We start from the raw sequence: 26,398 nt of genomic DNA on the forward strand, positions 1-26,398 counted from the left end.
TCCCAAAGCAAAGAAATTCTCCAACAATCAAATCTGAACTGCAAGAACAGCAACAAAAAAAATTTCAGAATTCTTTTTAACTTTTCTGACAGACATTTTTCCTAATTTTTTTTGCACTAGTCAATGCCTTGAGGTTTTCTATTGTCTTCGAAACAAAAAAAGATGTGAAAGTAGAAAAAATAATTCCTGCTCAAGCTCATGTTTTTCTCCAGGTGGGAGAAGCTGATGAAGAGGATGTAATAGCTAAAGTTGTAATGTGGCAGCTTAATAGTAGCTGTTTTCTCTATTTATTTCAGTCTAGAATGAGGTAGCAAATGAAAAAAATAAAGCAGTGAGTGTTAAAACACCAAAAAAAGGGGGAAGGTGTTGAAAAAGGTGATGGAGCAGCTTTGCTAAGGTAAAAAGATTTTATGGAAAGCTGAAGTTATTGGTGATATTAGAAAGGAGGGGGCCAGCACTCCAGGCAGCTCCTTGAGAATCCACGTTGTGTCCACGTGAACGCTCTCCTTTCCGGGAGTCATTTAGAGCAGCCAACTAATTGAATCCTCTCGTGTTGCCAGGGGTCCCTCCCGAGGGATGGTTGCACTGGAAAAGGCTCTTAGTCTGAGGCAAAATTAGTCTTTAATATCTGAAAGAACAAACAAATGAGCCCTGCGGGTTGGATGGGTTTGATGGAAGTGGGGGATGCGTCGCGTCGGAATTGCTCTAAGTGTGCTTCAGCCTCCTTGACTCCAGGCAGAAGGGCTTGGTGGAGGAGCTGATTGTGTTAAGAAGAAAAGCAGCTGCTCTTTAGCCAAATTAAGGCTAAATTAAGGGTCCTGCAGCTTTCCAGGGAATCTATGGCAGCTTCAGGTGTGCGAAGCTGCCATCGCCTCGATAAGGGCTTGCACCGTCTGTGGTTAACACTGATGTTCAGTGATAGAATTTGCCAGAAAATGTCATTTATTTCCCCCCTCCCCCTCCAATTTTTCTATCCAGAAGCTTTTAGGTCACCTTGGGTCCAAAGTCCCTCCCGTAGCTGGCACAGAGCACAGGTTTGCAGCTCTGAACGGGGTTTGTTGGGGACGAGCGAGCTGGGATGTCTGAAACTGTTAACAGCTTGGGAAAAAAGTAAATAAATTGGGAAGTGGTTCAATCCACAAATGGCAGGCAGAGTCCTTTTCTGCAAATAGCAGAGATTTTTATCTCACTATCTGAAAGTGACATTCAAAAAATGGCTCTCTTGGGGCTGGAAGAGAATTTTTTCATTACAGAAAACAGGGCTGAATATGATTAAAAAGAGAAAGTTTTCTCCCCGGGGTGGAGGGGGGTTTTTTTGTTGCTGTTTTATGGAAGTGAAAATTGAAAAGCTGGGCTGTCAATGAAGCAATGAACACTCCAACAACTTCATATATCAGCTGGCAAATGGAATATGTAGAAGGTGCCTACATGGGTGCTACCTTAAACTGGGCAAAGAGACTGCTATATAATCCCAGTACACTTCGTCCTCTGTGCCTTGTAAAATTGGTCAAAAAGACATTTATTATAACTTTAAACTTCAATGTTTTGACTTTGTCCATGTGGAAATAGCTTTTCTACCTCTTGTCACAAATTCTGGAGTTCTCTGAGAGGTTGTTTTGCAGTAAACTCTGCACTCTTAAAAAGCCCTTTGGAAGAAGTGTGATCTGAAAACTTTTCCAGCCTCAAAATCCCAGGAACATTTTGAAATCTGCAGAAAGAGCCCTTTTTCTCTCACAGATCCTGGAAGTGACTTTGCCTGGTTTTTTTGGCTTGCCTGCTGAAGAGCTTAGTAAATGCTTTCAAGCACGTAAATAAAAATCAAAGGTTGGAAAAACATTTTTAAATATCTTTTTAAAGATCTTTTTGCCAGCTTCAGCCCTCTTTCACCCCTGCTTGAGTTTTGCTGCAAACTTTCAGCCTCTGGTGACATTGAAAGGATGTCTTGCTGGGAGGAAGTTTTCTTTGATAGTTTCCAGGGAGTTTTAAATGTCTTTAAGCTGCAAATTTCTGATCCTTGAAATTCAAAGATGATTTTTTTTTTTTTTTTGAGGTTTCTTTCCATTTTATCCACCCCCAGAACGATCTCTTAGGATGCATCAGAAATGTAGTGGTGATTCCCTGCCCTCTGAGGTGCTTTTTGAGAGCCTGGCACCCTTGTGCCTTTGCTTGGACACAGCCAGCATCAGGCAACTGCTTTAGGGCAGCTTTGGGAAGAGCTGCAGCCCCACAGACAGGGGGATAAAAAGGGAAACTGAGGCAGGAGAAGCTGGATGGGCCAGGACAGAAGCTGGATGCCCCTCAGTTCAAGAAGGACAGGGAAGTGCTTGAAAGAGTCCAGTGCAGAGCTACTGAGATGATTAAGGGAGTGGAACATCTCCCTTATGAGGAAAGGCTGAGGGAGCTGGGGCTCTTTAGTTTGGAGAAAAGGAGACTGAGGGGTGACCTCATCAATGTTTTCAAATATGTAAGGGGTGAGTGTCAGGGAGATGGAGTTAGGCTTTTCTCAGTGGTGACCAGTGATAGGACAAGGGGTAATGGGTGTAAATTTGAGCACAGGAGGTTCAAGTTGAATATCAGAAAAAATTTTTTTACTGTAAGGGTGACAGAGCCCTGGAACAGGCTGCCCAGGGGGGTTGTGGAGTCTCCTTCACTGGAGACATTCAAAACCCACCTGGACACGTTCCTAGGGGATGTACTCTAGGGGGCCCTGCTCTGGCAGGGGGGGTTGGACTAGATGATCTTTCCAGGTCCCTTCCAACCCCTAGGATTCTATGATTCTATGATTCTATGACACAAATTTGGGACACAAATTCTGGAAATCAGAACCAGTGACAGCTTTGTCAGGATACCTTGGAGTGAGGAGGCTGGTACAGATCCCAAGGAAGCTTGGGATGTTTTGCAGTTTTCATCCTTAGGGATTTTTTCTCTCTGTATGGCAGAATCAGCATGCTTAAAACACCAGATCAGGTGCTGGTGGGGAAAACAGATGAAAAAAAAAACCCAAACACCACAAAGCAAGAATTTGGTTCAGGAGTCACTCTTTGTCACTCCTTAATTATTCCAGGAGCCTGAACACATGGACTTGGGCCAAAGTATTTTTTTTGCTGGGACTTTCTGCAGCCATGGGGATTAATCCTTCAAGCTGGACCTGACACAGGATGGAGCCTCTGACTCCTGGGACTCAGATGAGGCTAAAGGGTGAAATCTCCTCACTCCACTGAGCAGAATTTTTCTTTAAAATTAGGACTTTAGGGGAAATGGTGAACTGCAGAAAGTCCTGGCTAATAAATCTGTAAAAAAGCAAACCATCCCTTCATGGTCACCTGAATTAACAGCTATGCCAGAAGCTGTCTCAGCCTGGGCAGCTCTCAGAGACATTTCTGGAACAGGCAGAAGTTATTATTTTTTTTTTTAGCACTTCTAAAAGCAGCATGAAAAGGTGTGTGAGGGTGAATTAAAAGGGAGAGTTTGGTGGGTTCTTTTCACCACACATATATCAGGTGTAGATAAATGTTGCTCTTCATGAGAAGCCAAATTTCCTGTGGAAATCTGCTCTCTCCTAATACATTCTGCAAGCTGAATTCCATCCCCTAAATTTGCATTATCACAGTGCTGCCCTAACAAACCTCCTTTCCTAAACCTCAGGCTGTGCATGATTTAAATGATGCTCACAGCCCACTTTTCCACAGACTGGCCCAACTTGCTCAGAAATGAACAGAAAATTCCTTTTTTTTTTTTTCTTTTTAAGAGTCTGAGGTAAAAAATCAGTTCTGAGACACAGCACTGTGTGTTTGCTGGTCTCTCACAGCTTGCTGCAGCTGTATGGGTGAGTTTTTAGACTGTTCTTTAGGGCTTCTTTGTTTAATTTGGTTAATTTAGCCTTGCCTGACCTTTCCCCAGGTACAGCAGCATCACTTTGGTACAGGTACATTTGGGATGGGGGACAGCTGACTTCTCCATGTCCTTCCTCTAGATTCATGGTGGTCACTGGAAAGTGTCAGGATACAACCCCCAAACAAAGGATTTCTTTTTCCAGGAGAAACTTTCCATTCCAAGTAACCCCTTTTTGCTCCACGTTGACATCTGGGAACCTTTTAGAGACAAAATTTGCCACGGTTCAAGATTTTTTCCCTTTGTGAGAGGCTCTGTGAAGCTTCCAGCTTCCTGACAGCCTTGTAGTCTCCTAGGGCTGTTCCCCACACCTCTCTTTATCTAGTTGGACAAGTATTACCAGGCTGCTTTCTGAAGATCTGGACTATCTACCATGCCTCTGGATTCTGCTGGGACTCTGCTCCACTGCTGCCTGCACCCTCCACCTCCTGGGTGTTAGGGGAATAATCTGCAGCAGAGGTGGTTTGGGCTTGCTGGGGTGACTGATAAGAGCTTTACATAAGAAATGAGGCAAGAGAAGGTTTGGATGCACAGATCTGATCTCCCTCTGCTTGGTTTTTAATAGAAAATGAGAGGAAAAGCAGGTAGGCACAGCTGTGTTGGTGGATCAAGCAGTACCACAGGGCAGAGGATAAAGAGAAGGACACCTAAGTATTTTCCTGGGCTTTACACACCAGGGTTAAACCAAACCTGGTTAAAGACATTCTTCCTGCACAGTAAATGCTTGGTTACCCACCCCTCAAATTACCCTGCAGGTAATTTGGGCAGGTAATGTGTTTGCTTCTCCAGGTTCTGGGTTACTGGCTGTCCTCTGAAAGCAAGGACATTCCTCCTCAAGGGGAGGAGAAATGGAGGTGGGGCTTTCTGTGCTGTCAAAAAAGCATCAGCAGAAACCCTGAGATTATTCACATGTTTGGGGGTGGCTGCACGTTTTGTTTTTCTGACTGGAATAATTTTATTTTTTTAAAAAAAAAAAGTCATTTTTCCTGGGCTCTTCGCAATGCACCAAGTGGATGATAAAGTGCAGGAAGCACCCAGTCTCTGGGGGTGATTTACATGCTAAGCAGTGAAACCAGAACCACTGAATTGGATCCCACTTGGACATCAAAACAGGTCATTAGAATGGCTGGAAGATGCTGGCCATGGGAGGATGGCTCCATGGGAGCTACTTAGAGCCTGAGGAGCTGGTGGGGGTGATTGGAAGCATCCCCATGGGAATGGAAGACTCAACTTTACAGAAATTCTTCACTCTGAGGGTGCTGAGCCCCTGTGCCAGGTTTCCCAGAGAAGCTGTGGCTGCCCCATCCCTGGCAGTGTCTCAGCCCAGGTTGGATGGGGCTTGGAGCAACCTGGTTTTAGGGAAGATGTCCCTTCCCTTGCCTAGGGGTTGGATCTAGATGATCTTTAAGGTTTCTTCCAACCCAAAGCAGTCTGTGCCTCTGGGATTCTATGATCCCTAATCCACCAGTGCTGTCTAAAGGGGGATCTGCATATGGCTGGCAAAACCCATCACCAAAGGGAAGTCACTTCAGGGAAAATGTTGCCCTAGAAGCATTTCATTATTTTTCTTATAACAGAAGCACTTTGTTATGTTGAGCCAAACTTTGGAACTCCCTCCTCATTGGTTTTTTGAGAGCTTCTTTGCAGAAGTTTCAGAAAAAGCCCTTAAAGACCATCAGACCCAGGAGACCCAAAGGCAAAGGACTTCACCCTCTAGAATCAAGCAAAACAAATAGGGAGGGTTGCAAAAAGAGGGGGTGGGGGAGCATTTTCTTGTTGCAGGCCCTGATTCTGTACACGTGGGTGTTAAGAATATTGATTTTTCTTGGAGTTTTTTGCTACAGAGGTTTTGCTCCCTGTCCCAGATCTCTGCTCCCCTCTCTGACTCCTGGGGTGAGCACAAAGCTTTGCTGGAACATCAGTGACAAAATCTGAGCACTGGGAAACAAAGAGGCAAGATTTCATTTAATTTTAACCATCATGACCACTTTTATGACTTCTCTTGACTATACACAAAAACCTTTCCCATCTCTGCAGCTACCTTGTTCCAACTCAGACACTTAGCAGCCTTCTCTGGTTTTTATAATTTTTTTTTCCATTTTTTTGGTGTTTTTGTAATTATTTCATAGAATCACAGGATTCTTTTGGTTGGAAAAGACCTTGAAGATCATTTTGTCCAACCATAACCTAACTCCACCACCACCAAGAGTGGGTTAACTGAGTCTGAAGGGGAGGAGCCCCTTGTCCTGTACAAGGCTTCCTGCCTTCAAAGCAATTCCTCAACATTTAACTGAGCTCCACAGGATCCCTGCAGGTAGATAAATTAATTAAGTATCATCTTCTTTTGAAAGATGGCAGGGAGGAGAAAGAAAAAAATATAAATGAGGGCAGAGCAATGAAACGTGCCCAAAGGATGAAGGAAGTGGTTATCAAAGCCCAGAGCAGCACAGGGCTGTTCCCAGCTCCTTGCCTTCAGCACTTTGTTTCTGGCAGGTAATCCTTTAGCAAAAAAGATTTACAGGCTACAGGAAGACTTTCATCTTTTTTTTTTTTTTTTTGGTTTCCAGCCACTTCCAGTCCTGCTTGCAACTGGACCTGGAGAGCTGTGGGAAGGAGAAAACTTGAAATAAAAGGGCAAAACAAGGGTTACTGCAAAAGTTGTTTTGGGGATGGAAGGGACTTCTTGGTTTTTGAGCTTTTTCTCAGCTCCAGCTTTAGCACAATATTTTCTTCCCTGTTTTTGTGATTATTTTTAGCAACCTCTAGCTAGATCACTGTAAAAATTAATTTTACCAAAGTAGAGCTCATATCTTGCTGTGGCTGAAAATTGGGATTTCACAGAAGCAAAACCAGAGAAAAACCCCAAACCAAAGCCTTGCTCTTAAGCTTGTTTGTTTTGTTACAAGTGGCCAATTCTCAGTGAAAAGTGCAACTTTTAAAAATATTTTTTTTACCAAGGCCCAGAGATGCATTTTGCATAAAATAAATTATGCTCAAAACTTTACCTAATTCTCTAAGTATCAAGTTTGGAAAAACATCCAGAACTGTGTCAGCACTGGACACTAATTCTTCATCTGACCTTAAAAAAAAAAAAAAAAGCTTGGTACTTTATCAAGCATGTTTTATTCAGCATGATATTTTATCAGTCCCCATAATATTAAGGCAGTACTGGGCTCACAGTCACCTTACAGAGGGATGTAGTGAAATGAAGCTTCAGCAGCATTTTTTTTTCAGGACAGAGAAGCACTGTAAGAGCAATCAGTTCCAGCAAGTCTCACAAGGGAGGCTTTGTGTGGCAAAAAGTTGTAATTTAAGGTCAGCTCTGCTAAGCTGAAGGAGGTGATTTGTGTGTTAAACAGAAGGAGTGCCTGGCTCTTAGGCTCAGCCTTTTTTTTTTTTGCAGTGCAGACAGAAGTCATGAACCACGCTGCTCATCACAGAATCCCAGACTGGTTTGGGTTGGAAGGGACCTTAAATCTCCCCCGTTCCCACCCCCTGCCATGGTCAGGGACACCTCCCACCAGCCCAGGTTGCTCCAAGCCCCATCCAACCTGGGCTGAGACACTGCCAGGGATGGGGCAGCCCCAGCATTCTCAGGTTTGTAGCCACAACCAAATAATTACCAGAAAGGGGCAAATCCTTGGTCCTCAGGGTTTAATGAAAAGTGTGTTTCTGCAAGGGGTGACAGCCAAGCTGGTGCTTCCCTGCTTCTCTTTACTCCCCAGTTATCTTCAAGCATTGTAATTGAGTATGAAGCTAACAGAGTAATTTGGGATGGTAAATCAGATGCTGCATAAAGCCCAGCTTGATGAAGCAGGGAATTTGCAGCCTGCCTGGACCACCAGCTACTGCCAGCACAGGGATCTGTGGAATCTCAGGGTGACTTAAAGGAAAAAAAGGAAAGTTGGAGGCTGGATCAGCAACTCAGCAGGGTTTTGCCCAACCCCATCCCTGAGGGTGTGGAGTCTCAGATAGAATCACAGAATCATCTAGGCTGGAAAAGGCCTTCAAGAGCATGGAGTCCAACTGCACCCCTAACTCTGCCAAAGCCACCACCAACCCATGTCCCTTGAAATCCCTCCAGAGATGGGGACTCCACCACTGTCCTGGGCAGCCTGGGCCAGGGACTGACAATCTTTTCAGTCAAAAAATTCTTCCTAATACACAATCTATACCTCTCCTGGCACAACTTCAGGCCATTTCTTTTTGGCCAGAAGGTCCAGGGAAGGGATTCTGCCCCTGTGCTCAGCCCTGGGGAGGCCACAGCTTGAGTCCTGTGTCCAGTTCTGGGCCCCTCAGCTCAGGAAGGAGATTGAGGTGCTGGAGCAGGTCCAGAGAAGAGCAAGGAGGCTGGGAAGGGATCCAGCACAAGTCCTGTGAGGAAGGGCTGAGGGAGCTGGGGGTGTTGAGGCTGGAGAAGAGGAGGCTCAGGGGAGACCTCATCACTCTCTCCAACTCCCTGAAAGGAGGTTGGAGCCAGGGGGGGTTGGGCTCTTTTCCCAGGCAACTCTCAGCAAGACAAGAGGGCACAAGAGGTCTCAAGTTGTGCCAGGGGAGGTTTAGGTTGGACATTAGAAAGAATTTCTTTCTGGAGAGGGTGATCAGCCATTGGAATGGGCTGCCCAGGGAAGGGGTGGATTCTCCATCCCTGGAGCTATTTCAAAAGAGCCTGGATGTGGCACTCAGTGCCATGGGCTGGGAACTGCAGTGGGAGTGGATCAAGGGTTGGACTTGATGATCTCTGAGGTCCCTTCCAACCCAGCCAGTTCTGTGATTCTGTGATTCTATGCTCAGCTCCCTTGCAGAGGCTGAAGTCCCCCCTGAGCAGTGAGTTACCACACTTAGCTTCATGCCATACTTCAGCCATCAAAACAGGATTTAAAGGAAGCTCAAGGAATGCCCAGGGTCCAGCAGAGACCTTCCAGGCTCTGAGCAGAACCCCTCAGTGGAGCTGAGGAAGAAGAAAGATTCCTTGGGCAAGGGTGAAAACCAGGCAGAGATTTTAGGGAGAGATGAAGGCGGCAAAAATAGATGAATGGGGGAAAGGTAGAGGGGAAAGAAGCCCAGACTTTGCTTTGCATGTGAGATGCATCATTTCTCTTATATTCCTACTCTCTGGAATGATGAAACAGGGTGCTCAAGGGATGGGACAAAGAGGGAATTGTAGCAAGAACAACCTATCAAGTACGTGTTGCTCTCCTGTCAGTGTGCCAGGTGTTGCTTTTACCCTTGCTTTTATTTTTGTGGAGCTCTCAGGTGATGCTGGATGTGCTGTCAAACCAAACCAGAGCACGATTAAGCCCTTCCTGCTGGAATTCACAGGATGAGCCATTCCCACAAGATGTCAGTAGGTGGCAAAAAGCTACAACCCTTGTGCTGTGCTAGAAATAAGTATTTTTCTTACTCCTGCAAGACAAGGAGTTATCTATGGGCAGCTCCATCCATCACTGTTCCCTCTAGGCCAGAGATCCTTGCCCCAGCACTGCTGGCAGGGAGGGGACATGCCAGGAAGGGCAACATCTCCTACAGGGAGCAAGTAAAGAAGCTCAGAGGAGAGACAAGAGCTGCCTCCCTCCTCTTTATTCATCAGGGAGCCCTCTTGCCATCTCTCCACCTTGCTCAGGAATAGTTTAAAGAAAGCTGGAAAACACAAAGACTCAATTGCTGCTTCTAGCTTTGGAAAACACCAAGTTTTAGGGCACTGCTAGCACGGCACAGCCTGGGGAGACCTTGTTAGACAAACTAAAATGTGCCATGGCTGATATTTTTCAGGCTGCTGATAATACTTTAATCTTCATGTACAGCCTGAAAGGGAGCTGCTCAACACGAAGTTCTTGCTTGCTTTTCTCTGGAGGCTTTGTGTAAGCAGATGGAAGCAATCCCAGCTGCCTGTCACACACCTCCCAGCTAGGCAGGGCAGAGGAAGGGTTTATAAGGTTAGGGGATGTATCCCAGTGCCTTTGGTGGGGTGTGGGGGGGTTGTTCTGCTTTTGAAAGTGTGTTTGTGCTGGGGAAGGGAAGATGCTGTATGATGCTACATCTTGCATTCCTGAGATCAACCACTCTAAGCATCAGGTGGGACAGAAAACCCCATTAATCCAGACTACTCAATGGGATCCTATCACAGCACAGCTTTGTTCAGCTTTATTTATCTCTTTACTAAGCATGGATAATTTTTTTTCTCAGGAATGATAATGATGTTGCAGTCACTTTGGCTGCAAGGTCTCTGAAATGCCTTCTGGCTTTTTTAAATACAGAAGTTAGGTTCATCCATATCTCCTCGTAGAAGCTGTACATTTAATTGTTAATAATATTGCCAGACACGAATTGCTGGTGCTGGCTTCCCCCAGCTCAGTTGCCTGCTTCAGGCTGAGCATTATAATTTTGTTTTAACATTTCAGCAAAACCAGTTCAGCTAAACCTGAGCTGGAGGATCTCGGGTTGCTCTGGCCACGTTCGTACCATCAACAAAACATCCTCTAACCATTCCACTGGGAAAAACAAATGTCCTTGTGCTTTATGATAGGGATCTATCCAACCAACATCTTCCCTTTCTTCAGGGTTGTGCCATTTGCCTATATCTGTAGCCATGTACAACCTGCACAAAAATCTCCATTTTTTTATGTTTTGATGAAAACTGACCATGTGGATTCTCTGAGGGTGCTGCTTTTGGGCTGAGGAACCTCTGCTGTGGAGACTCCACATTTAACCTGTGGGATGGGTCCATCCTTGCCCCAAATCTGGGTGGCCACAAACACCTTTTTAGCCACCAGAAAAGAGGCTTCACATCCCTTAGATAACTATGCCCAGGGGGCCAAGAAGGCCACCAGGATCCTGGCTGGGACCATCCCTGGTGTGGGCAGCAGGAGCAGGGCAGGGATCATCCCCCTGTGCTGGGCACTGGGGAGGCTGCACCCCAAATCCTGGGCTAAGTTCTGGGCCCCTGAGGACAAGAAGGAGATTGAGGGGCTGGAGTGTGTCCAGAGAAGGGAATGGAGCTGGGGAAGGGTCTGGAGCAGAAGTCTGCCCAGGAGCAGCTGAGGGAGCTGGGGGTGTTGATCCTGGAGCAGAGGAGGCTGAGGGGAGACCTTCTGGCTCTCTGCAAGCCCCTGAGAGGAGGTTGGAGCCAGGGGGGGTCAGGCTCTGCTCCCAAGGAACAAGGGATGGGAGAAGAGGAAAGAGCCTCAAGTGGTGCCAGGGGAGGTTTAGGTTGGAGCTGGGGAAGAATTTCTCCCTGGCAAGGGTTGTCAGGGCCTGGCCCAGGCTGCCCAGGGCAGGGCTGGAGTCTCCATCCCTTTCCCCATCCCCAGCCCCTTAGTGTTGGCCTTGGCAGTGCTGGGTGAGCAGTTGGACCTGATGATCTTAGAAGGTTTTTTTCCAACCAAAACAATTCCCTTATTCCAGTCCAGGAATGGAAACTCCAGGGGAGGTTTGGGAACAATTTCTTCCAGTCTTCCTAGGGCAGGGCTGGAGTTCCCATCATCCCTGGAGGGGTTTCAAAGCCCTGGAGATGTGGTGCTGAGGGACATGGGGCAGGGGTGGCATTAGTTTAATGGCCTTAAAGGTCCTTAAAGGTCTTTTCCACCTTAAATAATTCTATGATTCTACAATCAGGTCAGACAAACCCCACTCCACCAAGTCTCCACTCTTGGCTCTTCCTCCTCAGGCCACACATCATTCCACACCACCAAAATCAAACCCCTGTTGGTCTCCTCATCCTGACCCTTCAAAACCCATCCCACATCCATGCCTGCCAGCTGGGATCCAGCCCTGCTCCAGCCTCTCCCCCCCAGGCAGCCACACTGGGCTCAAGGCAAGGGGCTCTGCTGAATCACAGGCACTGGTTTCTATGGTGTGTGACTGGGATTGAAGGTGTGGGGTGATGATTCAACCAGCCCCCTCTCCAGAGGTGCTTGTAACAACTCTTTAAGTGATGAGCTGGTATAGAGCATCTGGAATCAGGAGCTACTCAAACACCAGCTCTCTGAAGTGCTTCTTGCTGAGTTGCAACACACACCTCATGGTGGTTCGTCGTTTTTTTTTTCCCCCATCTTCTCTAATTTAGAAAAATCTACATTTCACCTTTTAGTAATAAACCCCTAACATTTTGATCTCCAGCCTCTGGAAGGATGTTAGAAAACATGAGAAGAGGATGAGTTGCCATCTGCCTCTCTCCAGGTTATGATGAATTAATATCCTAGAGAGCAGCACAGTCAAACACTTTGGAGCACCAGAAGTTTAGAGGAGGTTTGCTGATTTTTATTGCCTCCCTAGGAGAAATGTTTGCACACCATAAATTGATAAATTAATGCTCAGGGTTTCTTCTCCTTATAGTCTGGGATAAGGACTGAGTTGTCCACACACTCTTCTCTATGGGCACCACTCCTCCCCAGTGCTGGCAACGTGATTATTGAAAAACTAATCAGCTCTATCTGAGATAAATTGCATTTCCAGCAATTATAGCTTAATTGTTGACAGATGGGAACACAGAAGGGAGATGTGTCACATCATTAAGAGGACAGGTGTATAGACAAGTGCCAGATTAATTGTTCCAGCCCATTAAACCATTGACCTTTCCAGCATACCCTCAACATTGAATTCAAAGCTCTCACAGTATTTCCAGCTCCATGATGACCATGTTGATGTTCTCAGGGGCATTTTTAAAACACACCCACTCCAGGTATGGACTTGTTAGCCTCAAGCAGTTCTCCTTTCTCATTAAAATCAGTTCTTCCTCTTTCTCTGTGTTGTGTTGGGTTTTTTTTTTCTTTTTCTTGGCTTTCCCCAAGCATGCAGTTTTCTCCATGAAGCATGCAATGGGCTGTCCATTAAGGGACATCAAAAAGGAGAGGGAGGTGAGATCAGGACAGAGAAGCTCCATGGTGGGCAGCTGTGCTGGAGGTTCTGGCTTTGACTTGGGGCTTTGGCTGTGATTTCCAGCTCCTGCTGCCTGGGATTTTCAATAAAGCCTGAGAGAGACAAATAGCTCAGTAACGATTAAACGGAGTCAGCCACGGGTGTCTGATTACCCTAAGTCTGTGTGAAAATGTGTCTCCTGCTCTTTTCCTGGCTATGCCATCCAGAAAGCTGGGGATGCAGAGCAGAAAAATCTGAAACATCTTTGTGGAAGGTCGTGGAGGTTCCAGACAGTGGGCAGGACATGTTTCATCTGTCCTGAGCTGTCCTGGATAACTGAGAGTTGAGTCCAGATGTGGAGAATCACAGAATCACAAAATTATTTGAATTGGGAGGGACCTTAAAGCTCCTCCATTGCCACCCCCTGCCATGGTCAGGGACACCTCCCACCAGCCCAGGTTGCTCCAAGCCCCATCCAACCTGGGCTGAGACACTGCCAGGGATGGGGCAGCCACAGCTTCTCTGGGAAACCTGGCACAGGGGCTCAGCACCCTCACAGGAAAGAATTTCCTCTTAATATCTAACTTAAATGTCCCCTCTTAAATCTCAAAACCATTCTCTCTCATCCCATCACTCCAGGCCCTTGCCAAAAGTCCCTTCCCAGCTTTCCTGGAGCCCCTTCAGGTACCAGAAAGTGCTCCAACATCTCCCTGCAGCCTTCTCTTCTCCAGGCTGAACAACTTGAAAAAAAAAAAAAGAAAAAAAAAAAAGGATAAGATTTCCAGCAGAAGGAAATGAAAGTTGCTGTGATGATAATTGTATTTGTTACTTCTGTCCTGTGACAACAAGGATTGGAAGATATTTTTCCCTTGGGTGTATTTTAGAAACACCAAGTGGAAAGCAACCCAGGGAAATAAGCAGGAAGTATGAAGGAAAAAATTAGCCACATAACCCAGACACTATTCACTCCATATCAGTGACTACCCCATTTCCAGCTTTCCTTTCCACTGGTCCCAACTCCCAGAAGTGCCACTTACTGCCCACATCACGTCACCACCCTTGGGTCCATCCATCCAGGGAGGGGTTAAAGCTCCCCCAGAGCTGGGGTTAATTTTTTCCAGCATGTCCCCAAGCCAGGCCACTAAAAATCCCTATCCAAGAAGTCATTGAAGAGAGAAACTCTCTCTGTCTTGGTCCTCACAAGTGGATGTTTGTGATAAATCTTCTTCTCCCTTTCCCACTCCTCAGAGTCTGTGCTGGAGGTGTCCCAGAACAAATCCCTTGTCCTTGGCTCCCTGAAGAACCACAGATCAACCTTGCTGCTCCTGCCTGGAGAGAGTTCAGCCCCATCGTGGTGCCTGGAGAGTCCTCCAACCCTCAGGTTTCCTTGGGGAGAGAAATAATTTAAAAAAAAAAAAAAAAATAGTCATCATTTTGCAGAGCTGCATAGCTGGGAATGGCTATGGGCAGCTGGGGACATGTAAAGAAGATCCTGGGAGGTCTCTGTAAGATCAGACCAGGCTGGGCAGGGTCAAATGTAAGATATTCAGGACTGTGTGAAATTCTACAGCTTGGAAAGAACCAGTGTGGCTTTAACCCTAAGCAGAAGAGAGCTGTGGTGAAGAAACACGAGGGAATAGGAGCAACCTGGTGAAAGTTCACTGGCAGACAAGTTTTTCACTGATTTAAGCATTTCTACCCCTGGTGATGTGTTTCCAAGTTGTACACAGTGACAAACAGAGCAGAACTGGGCTTTTTTGGGGGTGTCAGTACCAAGTGGTGGCTGAGATCCACTGGGCACAGTGAGGTTGCCTTGTGTGCCCTGGCACCTCCAAACCTCCCAGCTTCTCCCCCAAGCTTCTCCAAAGCTTAGATCAGAGTCACAGCCAAATCCAAAGCCCTTCATATTTACGCTGCATCCATCTCTGCTGCTCTCCTGTCCTCGGGGAGTGCAGGAGAATCATGGATTCATGGAATCATTTAGGCTGGAGAAGAACTTAAGGACATTGAGTACAACTATAAACCTAAGATTGCCAAGTCCACCAGTAAACCATATCCCTAAGCTCCACATCTCCATGGCTTTCAAAAGGAAGAGTCCCTGCTCACTGGTCACTGGACATGGGCAGGGACATCTCCCACCAGCCCAGGATGCTCCAAGCCCCATCCAACCTGGACCCCAACACTTCCAGGGATGGGGCAGCCACAGCTTCTCTGGGAAACCTGGGCCAGTGTCTCACCACCCTCACAGGAAATAATTCCTTCCTAATGTCCATCCTAAATCTCCCCTCCTCTCCCAGTTTAAAGCTATTCCCCCCTGTCTCACCACTCCACATCCTTGTTAAAAGTCCCTCCCCAGCTCTGTGTGCCTGCTCTGAGGTATCCCAGTGCCTTCCAGTATGACCCCATCCCACTGCTTTCCCCCCTCAGTCCTTCAACTTGCCCTGTGTCACAGCAGGACATGGAGCAGTGGAAGCAGCTTCCATGGGGAAACTTCTCCAATGACATTTAAGAGGCTGGCAAGTTTCACATCTCCTCAGAAAATTATTCTCCTTACCCTGGTTGTCTCCATGAAAACTCTGATTGTGCTCAGCAGGGACGAGGTCTTGGCTTTCAGGGCTGTTGCCTTTCTGGAGAGTGTCAAGGACGTTCTTTGGGCTGAATTCCTTGATTTTTTCTATATTGATTTTTGCCTCCCTATGGAGATTTCTCTTCAGCTCTGCCTGGGTTTGCAAACGAGTCGTCAACAAAAGCAGCAGAGGAGCAAACACCTTCTAACAGCTCTGCAGGACAAATCATTAGGGGGTTGGCACTGAACATAATGATGCAGTCTAGTACCAGGGCAAATGGTACCTGCCAATCTGGGTATGTGATAGAACATGACCTGGACAAAGATTTTTTATTTCTTTTTTTTTTTTTTTCTGTGGGCCAAAGCCAAAGGAGGGCAAAGAATTGCAAAAATCAGAAGTAAATAGTGATCATGGGGAACCTGGGGATGTTCCCCACCTCTCCTCTGCCTCAACAGCCAGCAAAGCTTCCTTTGCTCTTCCCACCAACAGACTTTAAGCTTCCTGGTCCGTGGGAGAGAATTCCCATCAGGAATGGGCAGAGAAGAAGAGAAGCCCCATCCTCTCCCCAAATCCAGCACAGCATTACCTCCCGGCGCCTGCGGGTCAAGTCCAGCATCTGCAGCTTGTGCAAGTGCTGCCTCCTGCCAGGAAGGTGTCTCAGGCTTTGCCCCCTCATCTCCCCAGCCTACAAGGTGTTTTAAAAACATAAATAATTACACCTGCATTTTCTGAAAGAGAAAGGAAGAGCCACCAGCTCCCAACACCACACCCGGCTCCTCGGGCGCTCCCTGGATCAGGAGCATCTCCCCGTGTAGCCAACTTGCAGCAATTAATCACAGATTTCCACCACGTTTGCAGTTTATCTCACTGCTCTGGGCCAAGAGTGGGAAAAGAAAAATAATTATCTTCATTAAAACAATATATACATGCTTCTGCTTCCCCCCCCACACACACACCCTGAGGTGTTAAGGCTTTGAGTCAGCGGTGTCATGAAGTAATCTCATGATGTGAAGGGAGGAACCACTTCTGCATGTTTGGGGCTGCAGGGGATGCTGACAGCACATGGCACCTGCAGCCTTCTCCCTGTTAGTTGTGAGTGATGGGGTGGCTGCTCAGCCATTAAAAGAAGTGGTCCTCAGACCTCTAGCTTCATAGAATCATAGAATCCTATAATTCACAAATATTGAAGGTCCTGGAGCAGTGGGACTGCCTCATCCAGAGAAGTGGCATGCTGGAAAGCCAGAAATTTCCCTCTTACTTCATATCCTTTCACCCACACAGCAGCCTTTCAGCTCATTTCTGGGCTTAGGCAGGGATGGGAGGGCAGCTGGTGTAGAACACCAACTTCTTCCAGGTGCCTGAACCAGGATGGAAAGGAGCCTGCAGCCAGCAGTGACCCATGCACAGGACTTGCCCCGTGGTCTTACCTTCATCTTTGGGCTTGCAGCCCCTGCTTGGTGATTCCAGAGCTTTGCAGGAGTGATTGCTTGTGGAGGGCCAGCAGGTTCAAGCCTCTGCAAGTCCAACATTTATAATATTAAGCACTGCTTGTTCCACACAACCATAAAACCTGATATGCAACGACCCTGACATTTTTCCAGCTCCAGTTCTGGCCTGACTGCTTGGGATAGAGGGAGGTGAACATCTCCTAACCTGCTCCAGGAGTGGATGAAACTGGGGGAATCTCCTGCATTGGAGTCAAAGCAGAAAAGCCCCAGTTTGACCTTAGTTTCACCTCTGCAAGGTTTTCTGAACCCAAAGGCTCCAGGCAAGACCAGAGTGAAGACAAAACCCAGCCCAAATTGCTTCATGTTAAAGCTGCAGCATGGTGTTGTATCATCATTTAATATAAAGTCTCCCTCCTAGCAAGTCATCTGCAAGGGCAGATCCCAGATACCTGAGACCCAGAGCACCATTCCTTCTGTCCAACCAACCTGGTTTATGTTTGCCTCACTTATGGTACAAAATGTATTCCCTGCTGGCTGATGGAAGAGGGAAGGGGCTTGCTCTACAGGCTGCTCTGAGCATGGATTTTTATCTTATAAACCTAAGTTGTCTCCTAAACTGTGCCAAGCTACAAGAAGATACTGGGTCATTTCATGGCCTGTGTCCCCTTCTAGGATGGAAGTTCACTCCAGCATCCATTAAAATGAAGGAGAACATCCTTGAGGACTTCATCAGTGAGATCTGATTCATGATTTAGGTGGGACATCATTAGCCTCTTGAATATGAACCAGAGTGTCCTCTAAGGGGAAGAAAAAGGGAAGAAGTTGTTCACAGAAAGACAACAAAGCTGGTGAAGGGTCTGGAGGATGAGTCTGATGAGGAGCTGCCGAGGGAACTGGGAATATTTAACCTGGAGAAAAAGAGGCTGAGGGGAGAGCCAGCTTCCTGCGCCCGAGAGGAGGTTGGATCCAGGGGGTATTGGGTCTCTTCTCCCAAGCAACAAGCAATAGGACAGGAAGAAATGTCTTCAAGTTGCAGCAGGGAAGGTTTAGATTGGATATTAGGTAAAAAACCTAAAGAGGTTGTCAGGCCCTGACCCAGGCAGTGGTGGAGTCCCCATCCCTCAAGAGATTTCAACACCGTGCAGAAGTGGTGCAAGGCCAGGTGCCGGGTCCTGCACTTTGGCCACAACAACCCCATGGGGAGCTCCAGGATGGGCACAGAGTTGCTGAGAGCAGCCAGACAGAGAGGGACCTGGGAGTCTGGATTGCCAGGAAGCTGAACATGAGCCAGCAGTGTGCCCAGGTGGCCAAGAAGGCCAATGGCATCCTGGGCTGGCTCAGGAACAGCGTGGCCAGCAGGTCCAGGGAAGGGATTCTGCCCCTGTGCTCAGCCCTGGGGAGGCCACAGCTTGAGTCCTGTGTCCAGTTCTGGGCCCCTCAGCTCAGGAAGGAGATTGAGGTGCTGGAGCAGGTCCAGAGAAGAGCAAGGAGGCTGGGAAGGGATCCAGCACAAGTCCTGTGAGGAAGGGCTGAGGGAGCTGGGGGTGTTGAGGCTGGAGAAGAGGAGGCTCAGGGGAGACCTCATCACTCTCTCCAACTCCCTGAAAGGAGGTTGGAGCCAGGGGGGGGTTGGGCTCTTTTCCCAGGCAGCTCTCAGCAAGACAAGAGGGCACAAGAGGTCTCAAGTTGTGCCAGGGGAGGTTTAGGTTGGACATTAGAAAGAATTTCTTTCTGGAGAGGGTGCTCAGCCATTGGAATGGGCTGCCCAGGGAAGGGGTGGATTCTCCATCCCTGGAGATCTTTCAAAAGAGCCTGGATGTGGCACTCAGTGCCATGGGCTGGGAACTGCAGTGGGAGTGGATCAAGGGTTGGACTTGATGAGCTCTGAGGTCCCTTTCAACCCAGCCAGTTCTGTGATTCTGTGATTATAAAAGGACATGGGTTAGTGGTGGACTTAAAGCTCTTTTCCAACCTACATGATTCTTTACTTCTGTGAGTGTAAGAGGTGACATGGGCTCTGTCTGTCTGCACTGAACTGCTGCCCAAGCCTGAGCTGTCATTTTGAAGCATCCTGCAAATCAGTTCAGCAACACAAGAGAAAAAATCTCGGTGGCATCATGTGAAGGAAACATCCCCACCTCATCAAGCCATGAATGCCAGTGTGCCAGCATTAAAAAAAAAACAAAAGAAAACAAACAACCCACAAAAGTGAGTACGAAGCTTTAAAAAATGGCACTAGATGGCAGCATGTGACACCACAAACTGCATCCCAGGCTGCCCATCCCTCCGAAGTGCTGGGTGTCTGAGGAGAGAGAATCTCAGCTCATTCCCCTCACCTGGCAGGGAAATCAAGTTCCAGGATTTCAGCTCAAGTTGAGTCACAGGCTGGAAAATCGACTCTTTTCCTTCACCTCTGTTAACCTCCTGGGATTTTTCTCTGGAAGCACTCCCTGACCAAAACCATCTAAAAGTCTTTGAGAAGGTCACATCATCCTGCTCAGTTGTGTTTGGAAATACCCCCGTAGGGAAAAGGGCTTTTGCTGGTGCTGTTTACATCCCCTGACAGCGATGGCAGAAGGACAGGGTAGGATTAAGTGGTGTTGTCCTGCACTGAGTGCTATCAGTGCTTAAATAATGCAGAAACAGAGACGTCATGGAAATAAGATCAAGGATTAAAAATTACATGCTGGTAGGAGATTTTTTTACACCAAGGCTGAGATTCCATGGGGCAGTTCACCAGGAGAAGCTGGGCTCATTCCAGGTGCTGCTGCCCCAAGCTCCTACCAAATCCAGGGACACATTATTTGGGACTTGGTGGCCAACTTGGCTCTCTGAAGCCACCAATCTTGCCCAGAGCTGCAGCTTGGGTTTCAACTCATCCTGTCTGGTGGCTTCTCTGCTCTTTATATTATTGTTATTATTATTATTATTATTATTATTGTTGTTGTTCTTGTTGTTCTTGTTATTTTATTATATTAACCAACACCTTCATCACACCAAGGAAGGCTTGAGCCAAGGTTTGCTATCGTGGGACAGCAGGTACAGTGGGTTCCTCACTGGATTTTGGGAGAGAGGAAGTGCTCTCCAGGGGATCTCAGAACAGCACAGGGAGGTGAGATGTTCACCCAAGGATTTTAATTGCAAGAGATACATAAATCACCCCATCCCAGCTGGCTGGGAAGGAAGGTGATTGATCTGTGGGACCTGGGCCAAGCTGCACCCAATGCTGGGATAACCCAGCACCCATTGGACTGCTACAGAGAAGGACAGAGACCCTAGGGGCAAATTCAGCTCTTACATGGGTCAAACATCCAAGAGCCTCAGTTTGTCCCCAGCCACCAACACCTTAGGACTCCCTTCAGCCCCTTAAGCTGCTGATGTGCCCCATGCAGCTGGGCTCTCTGAGAAGGGCCTCAAAGCAGGTGCAACATTGGCTTTTAATTGCTAATTCCAAGTCCTGCCTAAAGGAGAGTACTGGGTGGGGTGGGGGAGCATTTCCAGCAGCTGGGAGCTGGATGTTCTGCTGCACCCGTGCTTGGGGAGAGATCTCCTCAAGTTGTCCTCTTTCCCTGCCTGGATTTATTCCTCTGAGCCCTGTTTGCTCTCAGGCTTGGAGCCCCCAGACCTGAGCCAGGCAGCAGATGAGAAAAGCAGCTGAAAACTTCAGGTTGAGGCTCTGAAGGAGAAAGATGTGAGAAGAGTGGGGGAATAGAAGCTCTGGGGCACCCCAAGGTCCCACCCTGACCCTCTGTGGACATGGAGGGAAGGAGGGAGAACTTGTCTTGGCCAAACACCAACAGCTTAAATATCAAACAGGTAAGAGCTGGGAGATTGGAATCAATTGCTGGCTGGTTTGGGAGGGTGTGGAGAAGCAGTGATGGGGCAGGTGGAGCTCAGGGAGCTGTGAGCTGCTTCAGGGGTGGGTTTGAAATAACCTGAGCTATGGCAAGGCTTGCACAGCCCCAGCAATGCAGCTCCAGCTCAGCCCTGTGAGCATCTGGTGGCCTGAGCCCCAGCCAGGTTTGCATTGTGTAAAAGCATCAGAGCTTAAAAATAGCAACAGAGTAAATGTAGGTAGAAGGCTTTTTGTCAATTTTTTTTTTTAATTGTAATAGGACTTCTAATCCTTGTGTGGCATGGGATGCTGGTGGTGGTTCCTTTCCTTCTTTGCAGTAAATTATGTGGATGTAAGTGGGTTTTTAGAGATTTAGGTATGCTGTGATAAGTCTTGTGTGGGGGAGAAACCTGATTGTGAGGTCAGGAAGAGTCCTGGGTTTCAGGGTCTGGAGGGAAAGAGCTCTGAGAAGTGCAGGAAGGGGAAAGGAAGGTTATGAGTAGGAGTAAACAAGGTTGTTTTATGGTTTGGGGAGAAAGGTTTTTATATATTTAAATATACCTATGTGTGCACGTGTCTGGTCATAGAATCCTAGAATGGCTTAGGATGGAAGGAACCTTAGAGATCAGGCACTCCAACCTCCCTGCCATGGCCAGGGATGCTTCTCATCTAAACAAAGTTGCTCAAGGCCTCATCCAACCTGGACTCGAACACTTCCAGGGAGAAGGCACCCAAAACTTCTCTGGGCAATCTGTTCCAGAGTCTCCCCACCCTCATACTGAAGAACTTCTTAGTCAGTGCTAGTGAGGACAGAGGATGAAGGTTCATGTAAGTAGGCAGCATGCAGAGCAATCTCTGAAACCTAAAATAATTGTTCTGTATGTTCTCTGTCCCTGAGCTGCCTACCAGACCTTGATGGGATATTTGGCCCCACATTATGCCAGTTGGATGCCTTCTGCAAAGGGATCTTTTTACAGAGTGGGTTGGGTTGGGAGGGAGCTTCAAGATCATCCATTTCCAACCCCCTGCATGGGCAGGGACACCTCCCACCAGCCCAGGTTGCTCCAAGCCCCATCCAACCTGGGCTGAGACACTGCCAGGGATGGGGCAGCCACAACTCATCTGGGACATCTTGGCCTCATTAGCCCCATGGGAACACTTAAGATTGGTATCCAGACACCAGACAGGAAAGTGGGACACGACAAGAGGGTTGGCCTCAAGACTAGCCCTGGAACTTGTGTCTTTTTTGGGCCAGTGAGGCACAAGCAATGGAGTCAGGCAGGAGGGCAAAGGGTTTTGCTGCACTGGGCTGTCTGTGGCAGTTCTCAGAAGGTGAATACTCCTCCCTTGTGCTTTTTAGAAACCAAAAATAACTCCTCTGGGGTTACCATACCTGCTCTGCTCCAGGTATCAAGCTTGGCCTGGTGATAAAGATCATCTAGGGATGATCACCTGGTGACAGGAGCTCCTCCTGGCATTGCTGTAGGATGTTTGTTTCCCCCACTGTGGTGCTGTGACATGTGCCCATGTCCCCAAAAAAGCCCCCATCAGCAGCTCAACCAGAGCAGCTCAAAGGGAGCTCTTCAAACTCATCTTACTTGAGGTCTTCGTGGTGGGTGCTGTTTAATGATGCTGATTTCTCCCTTTTCCAGCACGGGGTTGAAAGAAAGGGGACCTTAAAGATTAGAGGAAAAAAATGAAGTTAATTTTGGGTGATCAAGCAAGGTTTCTGCCCTTGTTATTTGGCTGTCATGTCCTACTACTGCCTGTCTCTCTTGGTGTAACACCATGTGGTTTAAGTTACTCTATTAGTTGCAGAAACAAAGAGAGGATGTGACACTGATTTCTAGCAACTTTTTGCCATGGACCTCTTTTATTTCCCTCCCTGCATGTGACAATAACCACCCTCCACATCTGGGGACACCCTGAGCTTTTACAAGAGGGAAGGGGCAGTAGTTTGGATCTTGCTGCTCAGTCCCTGGGAATTTGTGACTGTTATTTTTTTGTGGAACTAAGGAACATCTCTGATGCTTTTACTTGACCGCAGCAGAGCTGGGCTACAGCCAGGCAGTTCACAAGGAGTGGGTTATGGACAGACAAGCAGTACACTCACAGACTTTCATTGCCTTTGGAAATCAGCCCAAAATAACATGTAATGCATGAGCAATCACTCCTTAGTTATTAAAGCTGTGCTTTCACTGGGGCCTGAATGTGAGAGCTGGGATCTGGGTTGTTCTGCATTGGTGCTCTCGGGTGGACACCACTGCTGTTCTGTTGGGTTTTTGTTGTCTGCTTGTTTGGTTTTCACAAATGCATAATACTTGGATGTGCAGTATTATTTTATTTTATAAATACTTCTAAAAGTACTTCTAAATATTTATAAAAGTGCCATTTTGTAGCTGGAGCTGAACGAGGTGTTGCTCGGCAGCTCTGGTTCCCGTGTGGTGGGAGCCCCGAGGTGGCTACAGGAGAGGACAGCTGGGGATAAAGTGCAAGAATTTCATTATAAGTGATGCCAAATTTAATCATTACATTAAAAAAAAAAAAAAAAAAAAAATGGTAGGGCCCCTTACAGGGGACTTCAGTGTGGCTTTTAATGAGCCTCTGGGAAGCTTGCCAAGGCAGGGCTCTGGGAGAAGAGAGAAAAGGTGATGGAGGGGAGGGTGCTGGGACATGGGAGGAGATGGGGACTCCATGGGGTGAATGATTGCTGAGCACCAGCAATGATTAACCACCCAGCCAAGCTGGGGCTGCTTGGCAAATGCAGGAATGGATGCCTGAAGTAAAAATTTCCAGCTTGGGCAGCTCCTCCAAAGAGGAACTTCAGCTGCTGGGGATCATACACTGAAAGAGCAGCAAAAGGGATTAAGTTATCACTTCTAAATCTGCAGGAAACATTAACAAGAATTTGTAAGGGGGAAGGAAAATGTAAGGAGGTGGCTCATGGTGCTGGGAATGTGGGACTTAGCACAAGTTGGGGAGGAGCTTGTTCTGGTAAGGTGCAAGTCTTTGGGGAAATCATTTCTTCCTATTGAGATTGCTTTAAAAATAAGTATTTAAATTATTCCCTCTCACCCTATCCATGCATGTGTCTTGTAAGAGCTTTGCACTTATCCTCTACAGGTAGAGCAGTGGGGACCAAGTGTTCATTGGCCCCAAACCTGCTCATTCCTGGGGCAGGGACTGTTCCTGTCACACCCACAGGATGCTAACAGGCAGGGACAAGTGTCCAGTGGGGGACAACCTGAAGTAATTTATGTGATTTTTGGTTTTAACCTTGCACTTCAGCAGCAGCAGAAGGTCCTCCCTGTCAGAGGAAGTGGGATTTCACACAAACCCCAGATGAACCCTCATAAACCAAATAAAATCTCTTCTCTGCTTAGTTAGACAGCAGCTCAAGCTAATACACAGCTCAAGTACCCTTGAGCATACTCTCCCTCTTTCTGAAATAGGAAATTACATTTATTGACTGGTTTCTAAAGCTTTTTATAAAGTATACATTTTACAAGCACTTGCTAAATACCCAGTGATGATAATTCTCCAGAAAGAAGTATTTGGTTGTTCTTGCTGTCACGAGGTACTTGAAATCCCCTCTTGTCCAGCCAGACCTGATCTGTATTCACCCCAGGCCCTCAGGCTCTGGGACCATCACTTCTGTCATGCCAAAGGTTGATTTGCTTTCCCCATCTCCTCCTCACACCTCTGGGTGGATGATCCCAAAGGAAATACCCAGCCCTGGTGAAGCAGTGGTGCTTAACACTGCCCAGCACGTGTCAGGAATTCATTTTTGGAAATGGAAAAGAGGAGAGGAAGGTGCTTGGGCTGCAAATCCTCCTCCCTTCAACCCCACGTGGGTTCTCCCCACGTTCACCCAGTGTGGGGTGGAAGGTGCTCATCACCACCCAGCTATGAATTTACTTTCAGATGGGTGCAAACCTCCTTCCTCACCTCTGGGGAGGCCTTGGCTATGGATGGAGTTGAAGCCCTGCTGGGAAAGGCAGTGGGAAAGGCAGCACTTGGAGAAAACCACTCAGAGCTCTACCTGCCCCTTGGCTTCTCCCAGAATGTCAGGGGTTGGAAGGGACCTCTGCAAATCATTGATTCCAACCTCCTGCCAGAGCAGGACAGTTTATGAATTATGAAATTTATGAATTATAGAATTATGATGAATTATAAAATTACTATGAAACAAGTCCCATGAAATAAATGGCTATGGTTTGTTTTAATGCTGAATTTTACCTGCTGAGAACACTATCTGGGGTTTAATTTTAATTAAGCTAATGGTATCAGTATGCCCAGTGCTGGCAGGTGAGAAGAAGGGAAGTACAACTGGGAGTGACAGGGATGCTGTGTGAGGTGTCACTTGGGTGCAAGATGGGGACATTTTGTGCCAGAGTGATATTGGGGGATGTTCCCAGGGGAAAACTGGTGGAAGGAAGAAGCCCAGAAGCTGGGGGTTGTTAAGTTATTGCTTTTCAACCTACAGGACAAATTGGGGCATAAGGAATTTCTAAGGGGGAATCAAAATGTGAGGAGGGGGCTCAGGATGCTGGGAACGTGGGACACAGCACAGGCAAAAGGTGACTTTGCAAAATAGGCAGTGAGGGTAAAGAAAAAAAAAAGAAGTTTTCCCAAAGATAAAATGTCCTGGAAATGGCAAAAAGGCCCAGCTGATGCCCCATGGTCCTCCACCCTGAGCTTTTTTTTTTTTTTTTTTTTTTTGGTGATGCTCTTACCTGTAGAGGCTCTGCCATACCAGGTCTCCCGAAGAGGTGGAAGTTGCTGGTGAAAAGTGGGGTTTCCCCATTCCTCTGAGGCTGGGGGGTGCAGGTTGGGCTGTCCTGGCACACCAGGGACTTGGTGTGGGACTGCCAGAGCAGACAGGTCATCCCTGGGGCACACTGGGGCCACCTTGGTCACCTTGGGCTGTGCCTTGGAAGAGCTCAGGCCCATTTTGCAGAGCAGTGGCTTGGAAAAGAGGTGGAAACCCCTCCTGCATTTGGTCCTCCCTGCATTTGGAGGGACCCTTGGAAACAACCACACTTCCCTGGAGCTTCTTGCTGGTTCCTGAAGCCAGGGCTGGCTCCCACTGACCTGCCCACACCTCCTTCCCTGCTCAGTTAAATATTGACCTGGCCCTGGCCATTCCCCTGCAGGGATGGGAGGTGGCTGCTCCTGCTGAAGGAGCCAGCACCAACCCCTGGGGAAGCTTTGGTTTTTATCTCCAAATGGTTTTAATCCAAGGGCACCACCTTTGGTTGGTCTGGAGGTCATTCTGCAAGCAGATCTTTTGCTGAATTGTCTCTTGTTGGAAGGAAAGGCAATTCCCCAGAGCACCCAAAGGGTTAAAGCATCTCCCAGCCTGCATGGGAGAAGGAGCCTGGGGACAGGGTTTGGCCAAGAGCATCCTCTGCCCTTGGTTCTGCTGGTTGGTGGCACTGATGGGAGGGGGGGAAATGCAGCTTTAGCACGAAGCCACCTGAAAACAGCAGCCAAGGAGAGCACATTCTGCAGGATTTGGGCTAAATCCAGTGGAGAAGGAAGGATCTACACATATCCATGTGCTTCTTCCTTCCCATTCCCAAGGTGTCTGAGGGGGTTCAGAGGGCCTGGTTGCCTCAGAGCTGTAGGGTGTCAATTCTTGATTTCCAAGGTGGAGTGGTTGGAAACTTTGTAGGGAGGATTCTTGATGGAACAGGATAACAGGGTGGGGGCTTTTTGGCAGGAATAGGGTTGCAAGAGGAGGGCAGAGCATCTGGGGGCTCCACTGAGCACCACCTGGAAACCAAAAACCATCAAGT

The 26,398-nt window shown here is 47.6% G+C and overlaps 2 protein-coding genes across 4 annotated transcripts in view; one reads left to right on the forward strand and one right to left on the reverse strand.

The window, feature by feature from the left end:
* AP5M1 (adaptor related protein complex 5 subunit mu 1) overlaps positions 1 to 26,398 on the forward strand; it is a 117,387-nt gene that overhangs the window by 80,258 nt on the left and 10,731 nt on the right. The window lies entirely within an intron of this gene.
* On the reverse strand, positions 13,684 to 25,685 carry CCDC198 (coiled-coil domain containing 198). Of its 2 annotated transcripts, XM_071745246.1 has the most exons (6): positions 25,334 to 25,685; positions 22,196 to 22,272; positions 16,742 to 16,828; positions 15,901 to 15,999; positions 15,302 to 15,467; positions 13,684 to 14,133 (listed from the first exon to the last, which is right to left on the reverse strand). In XM_071745246.1, the coding sequence occupies exons 1-6, from the start codon at positions 25,548 to 25,550 to the stop codon at positions 13,889 to 13,891; spliced, it is 891 nt and encodes a 296-aa protein (XP_071601347.1). In that variant the 5' UTR covers positions 25,551 to 25,685; the 3' UTR covers positions 13,684 to 13,888. The 2 variants fall into 2 exon arrangements, with proteins under 2 accessions (XP_071601347.1, XP_071601348.1); XM_071745247.1 differs by lacking the exon at positions 22,196 to 22,272.

This window comes from Heliangelus exortis, chromosome 5 (genome assembly GCF_036169615.1).
Source record: "Heliangelus exortis chromosome 5, bHelExo1.hap1, whole genome shotgun sequence".
Lineage (NCBI taxonomy): Eukaryota > Metazoa > Chordata > Aves > Apodiformes > Trochilidae > Heliangelus > Heliangelus exortis.

Excerpts from the sequence above, each read along its gene's own strand:
- CCDC198 (XM_071745246.1), bottom strand. The coding sequence starts at position 25,550 with ATGGGCCTGAGCTCTTCCAAGGCACAGCCCAAGGTGACCAAGGTGGCC. Across the intron at positions 22,273-25,333 it reads GTATGGCAGAGCCTCTACAG|GTCCCCTTTCTTTCAACCCC; the intron begins GTAAGAGCATCA and ends CTAATCTTTAAG. Across the intron at positions 16,829-22,195 it reads ACCCACCACGAAGACCTCAA|AGGCTTGAACCTGCTGGCCC; the intron begins GTAAGATGAGTT and ends TTGGACTTGCAG.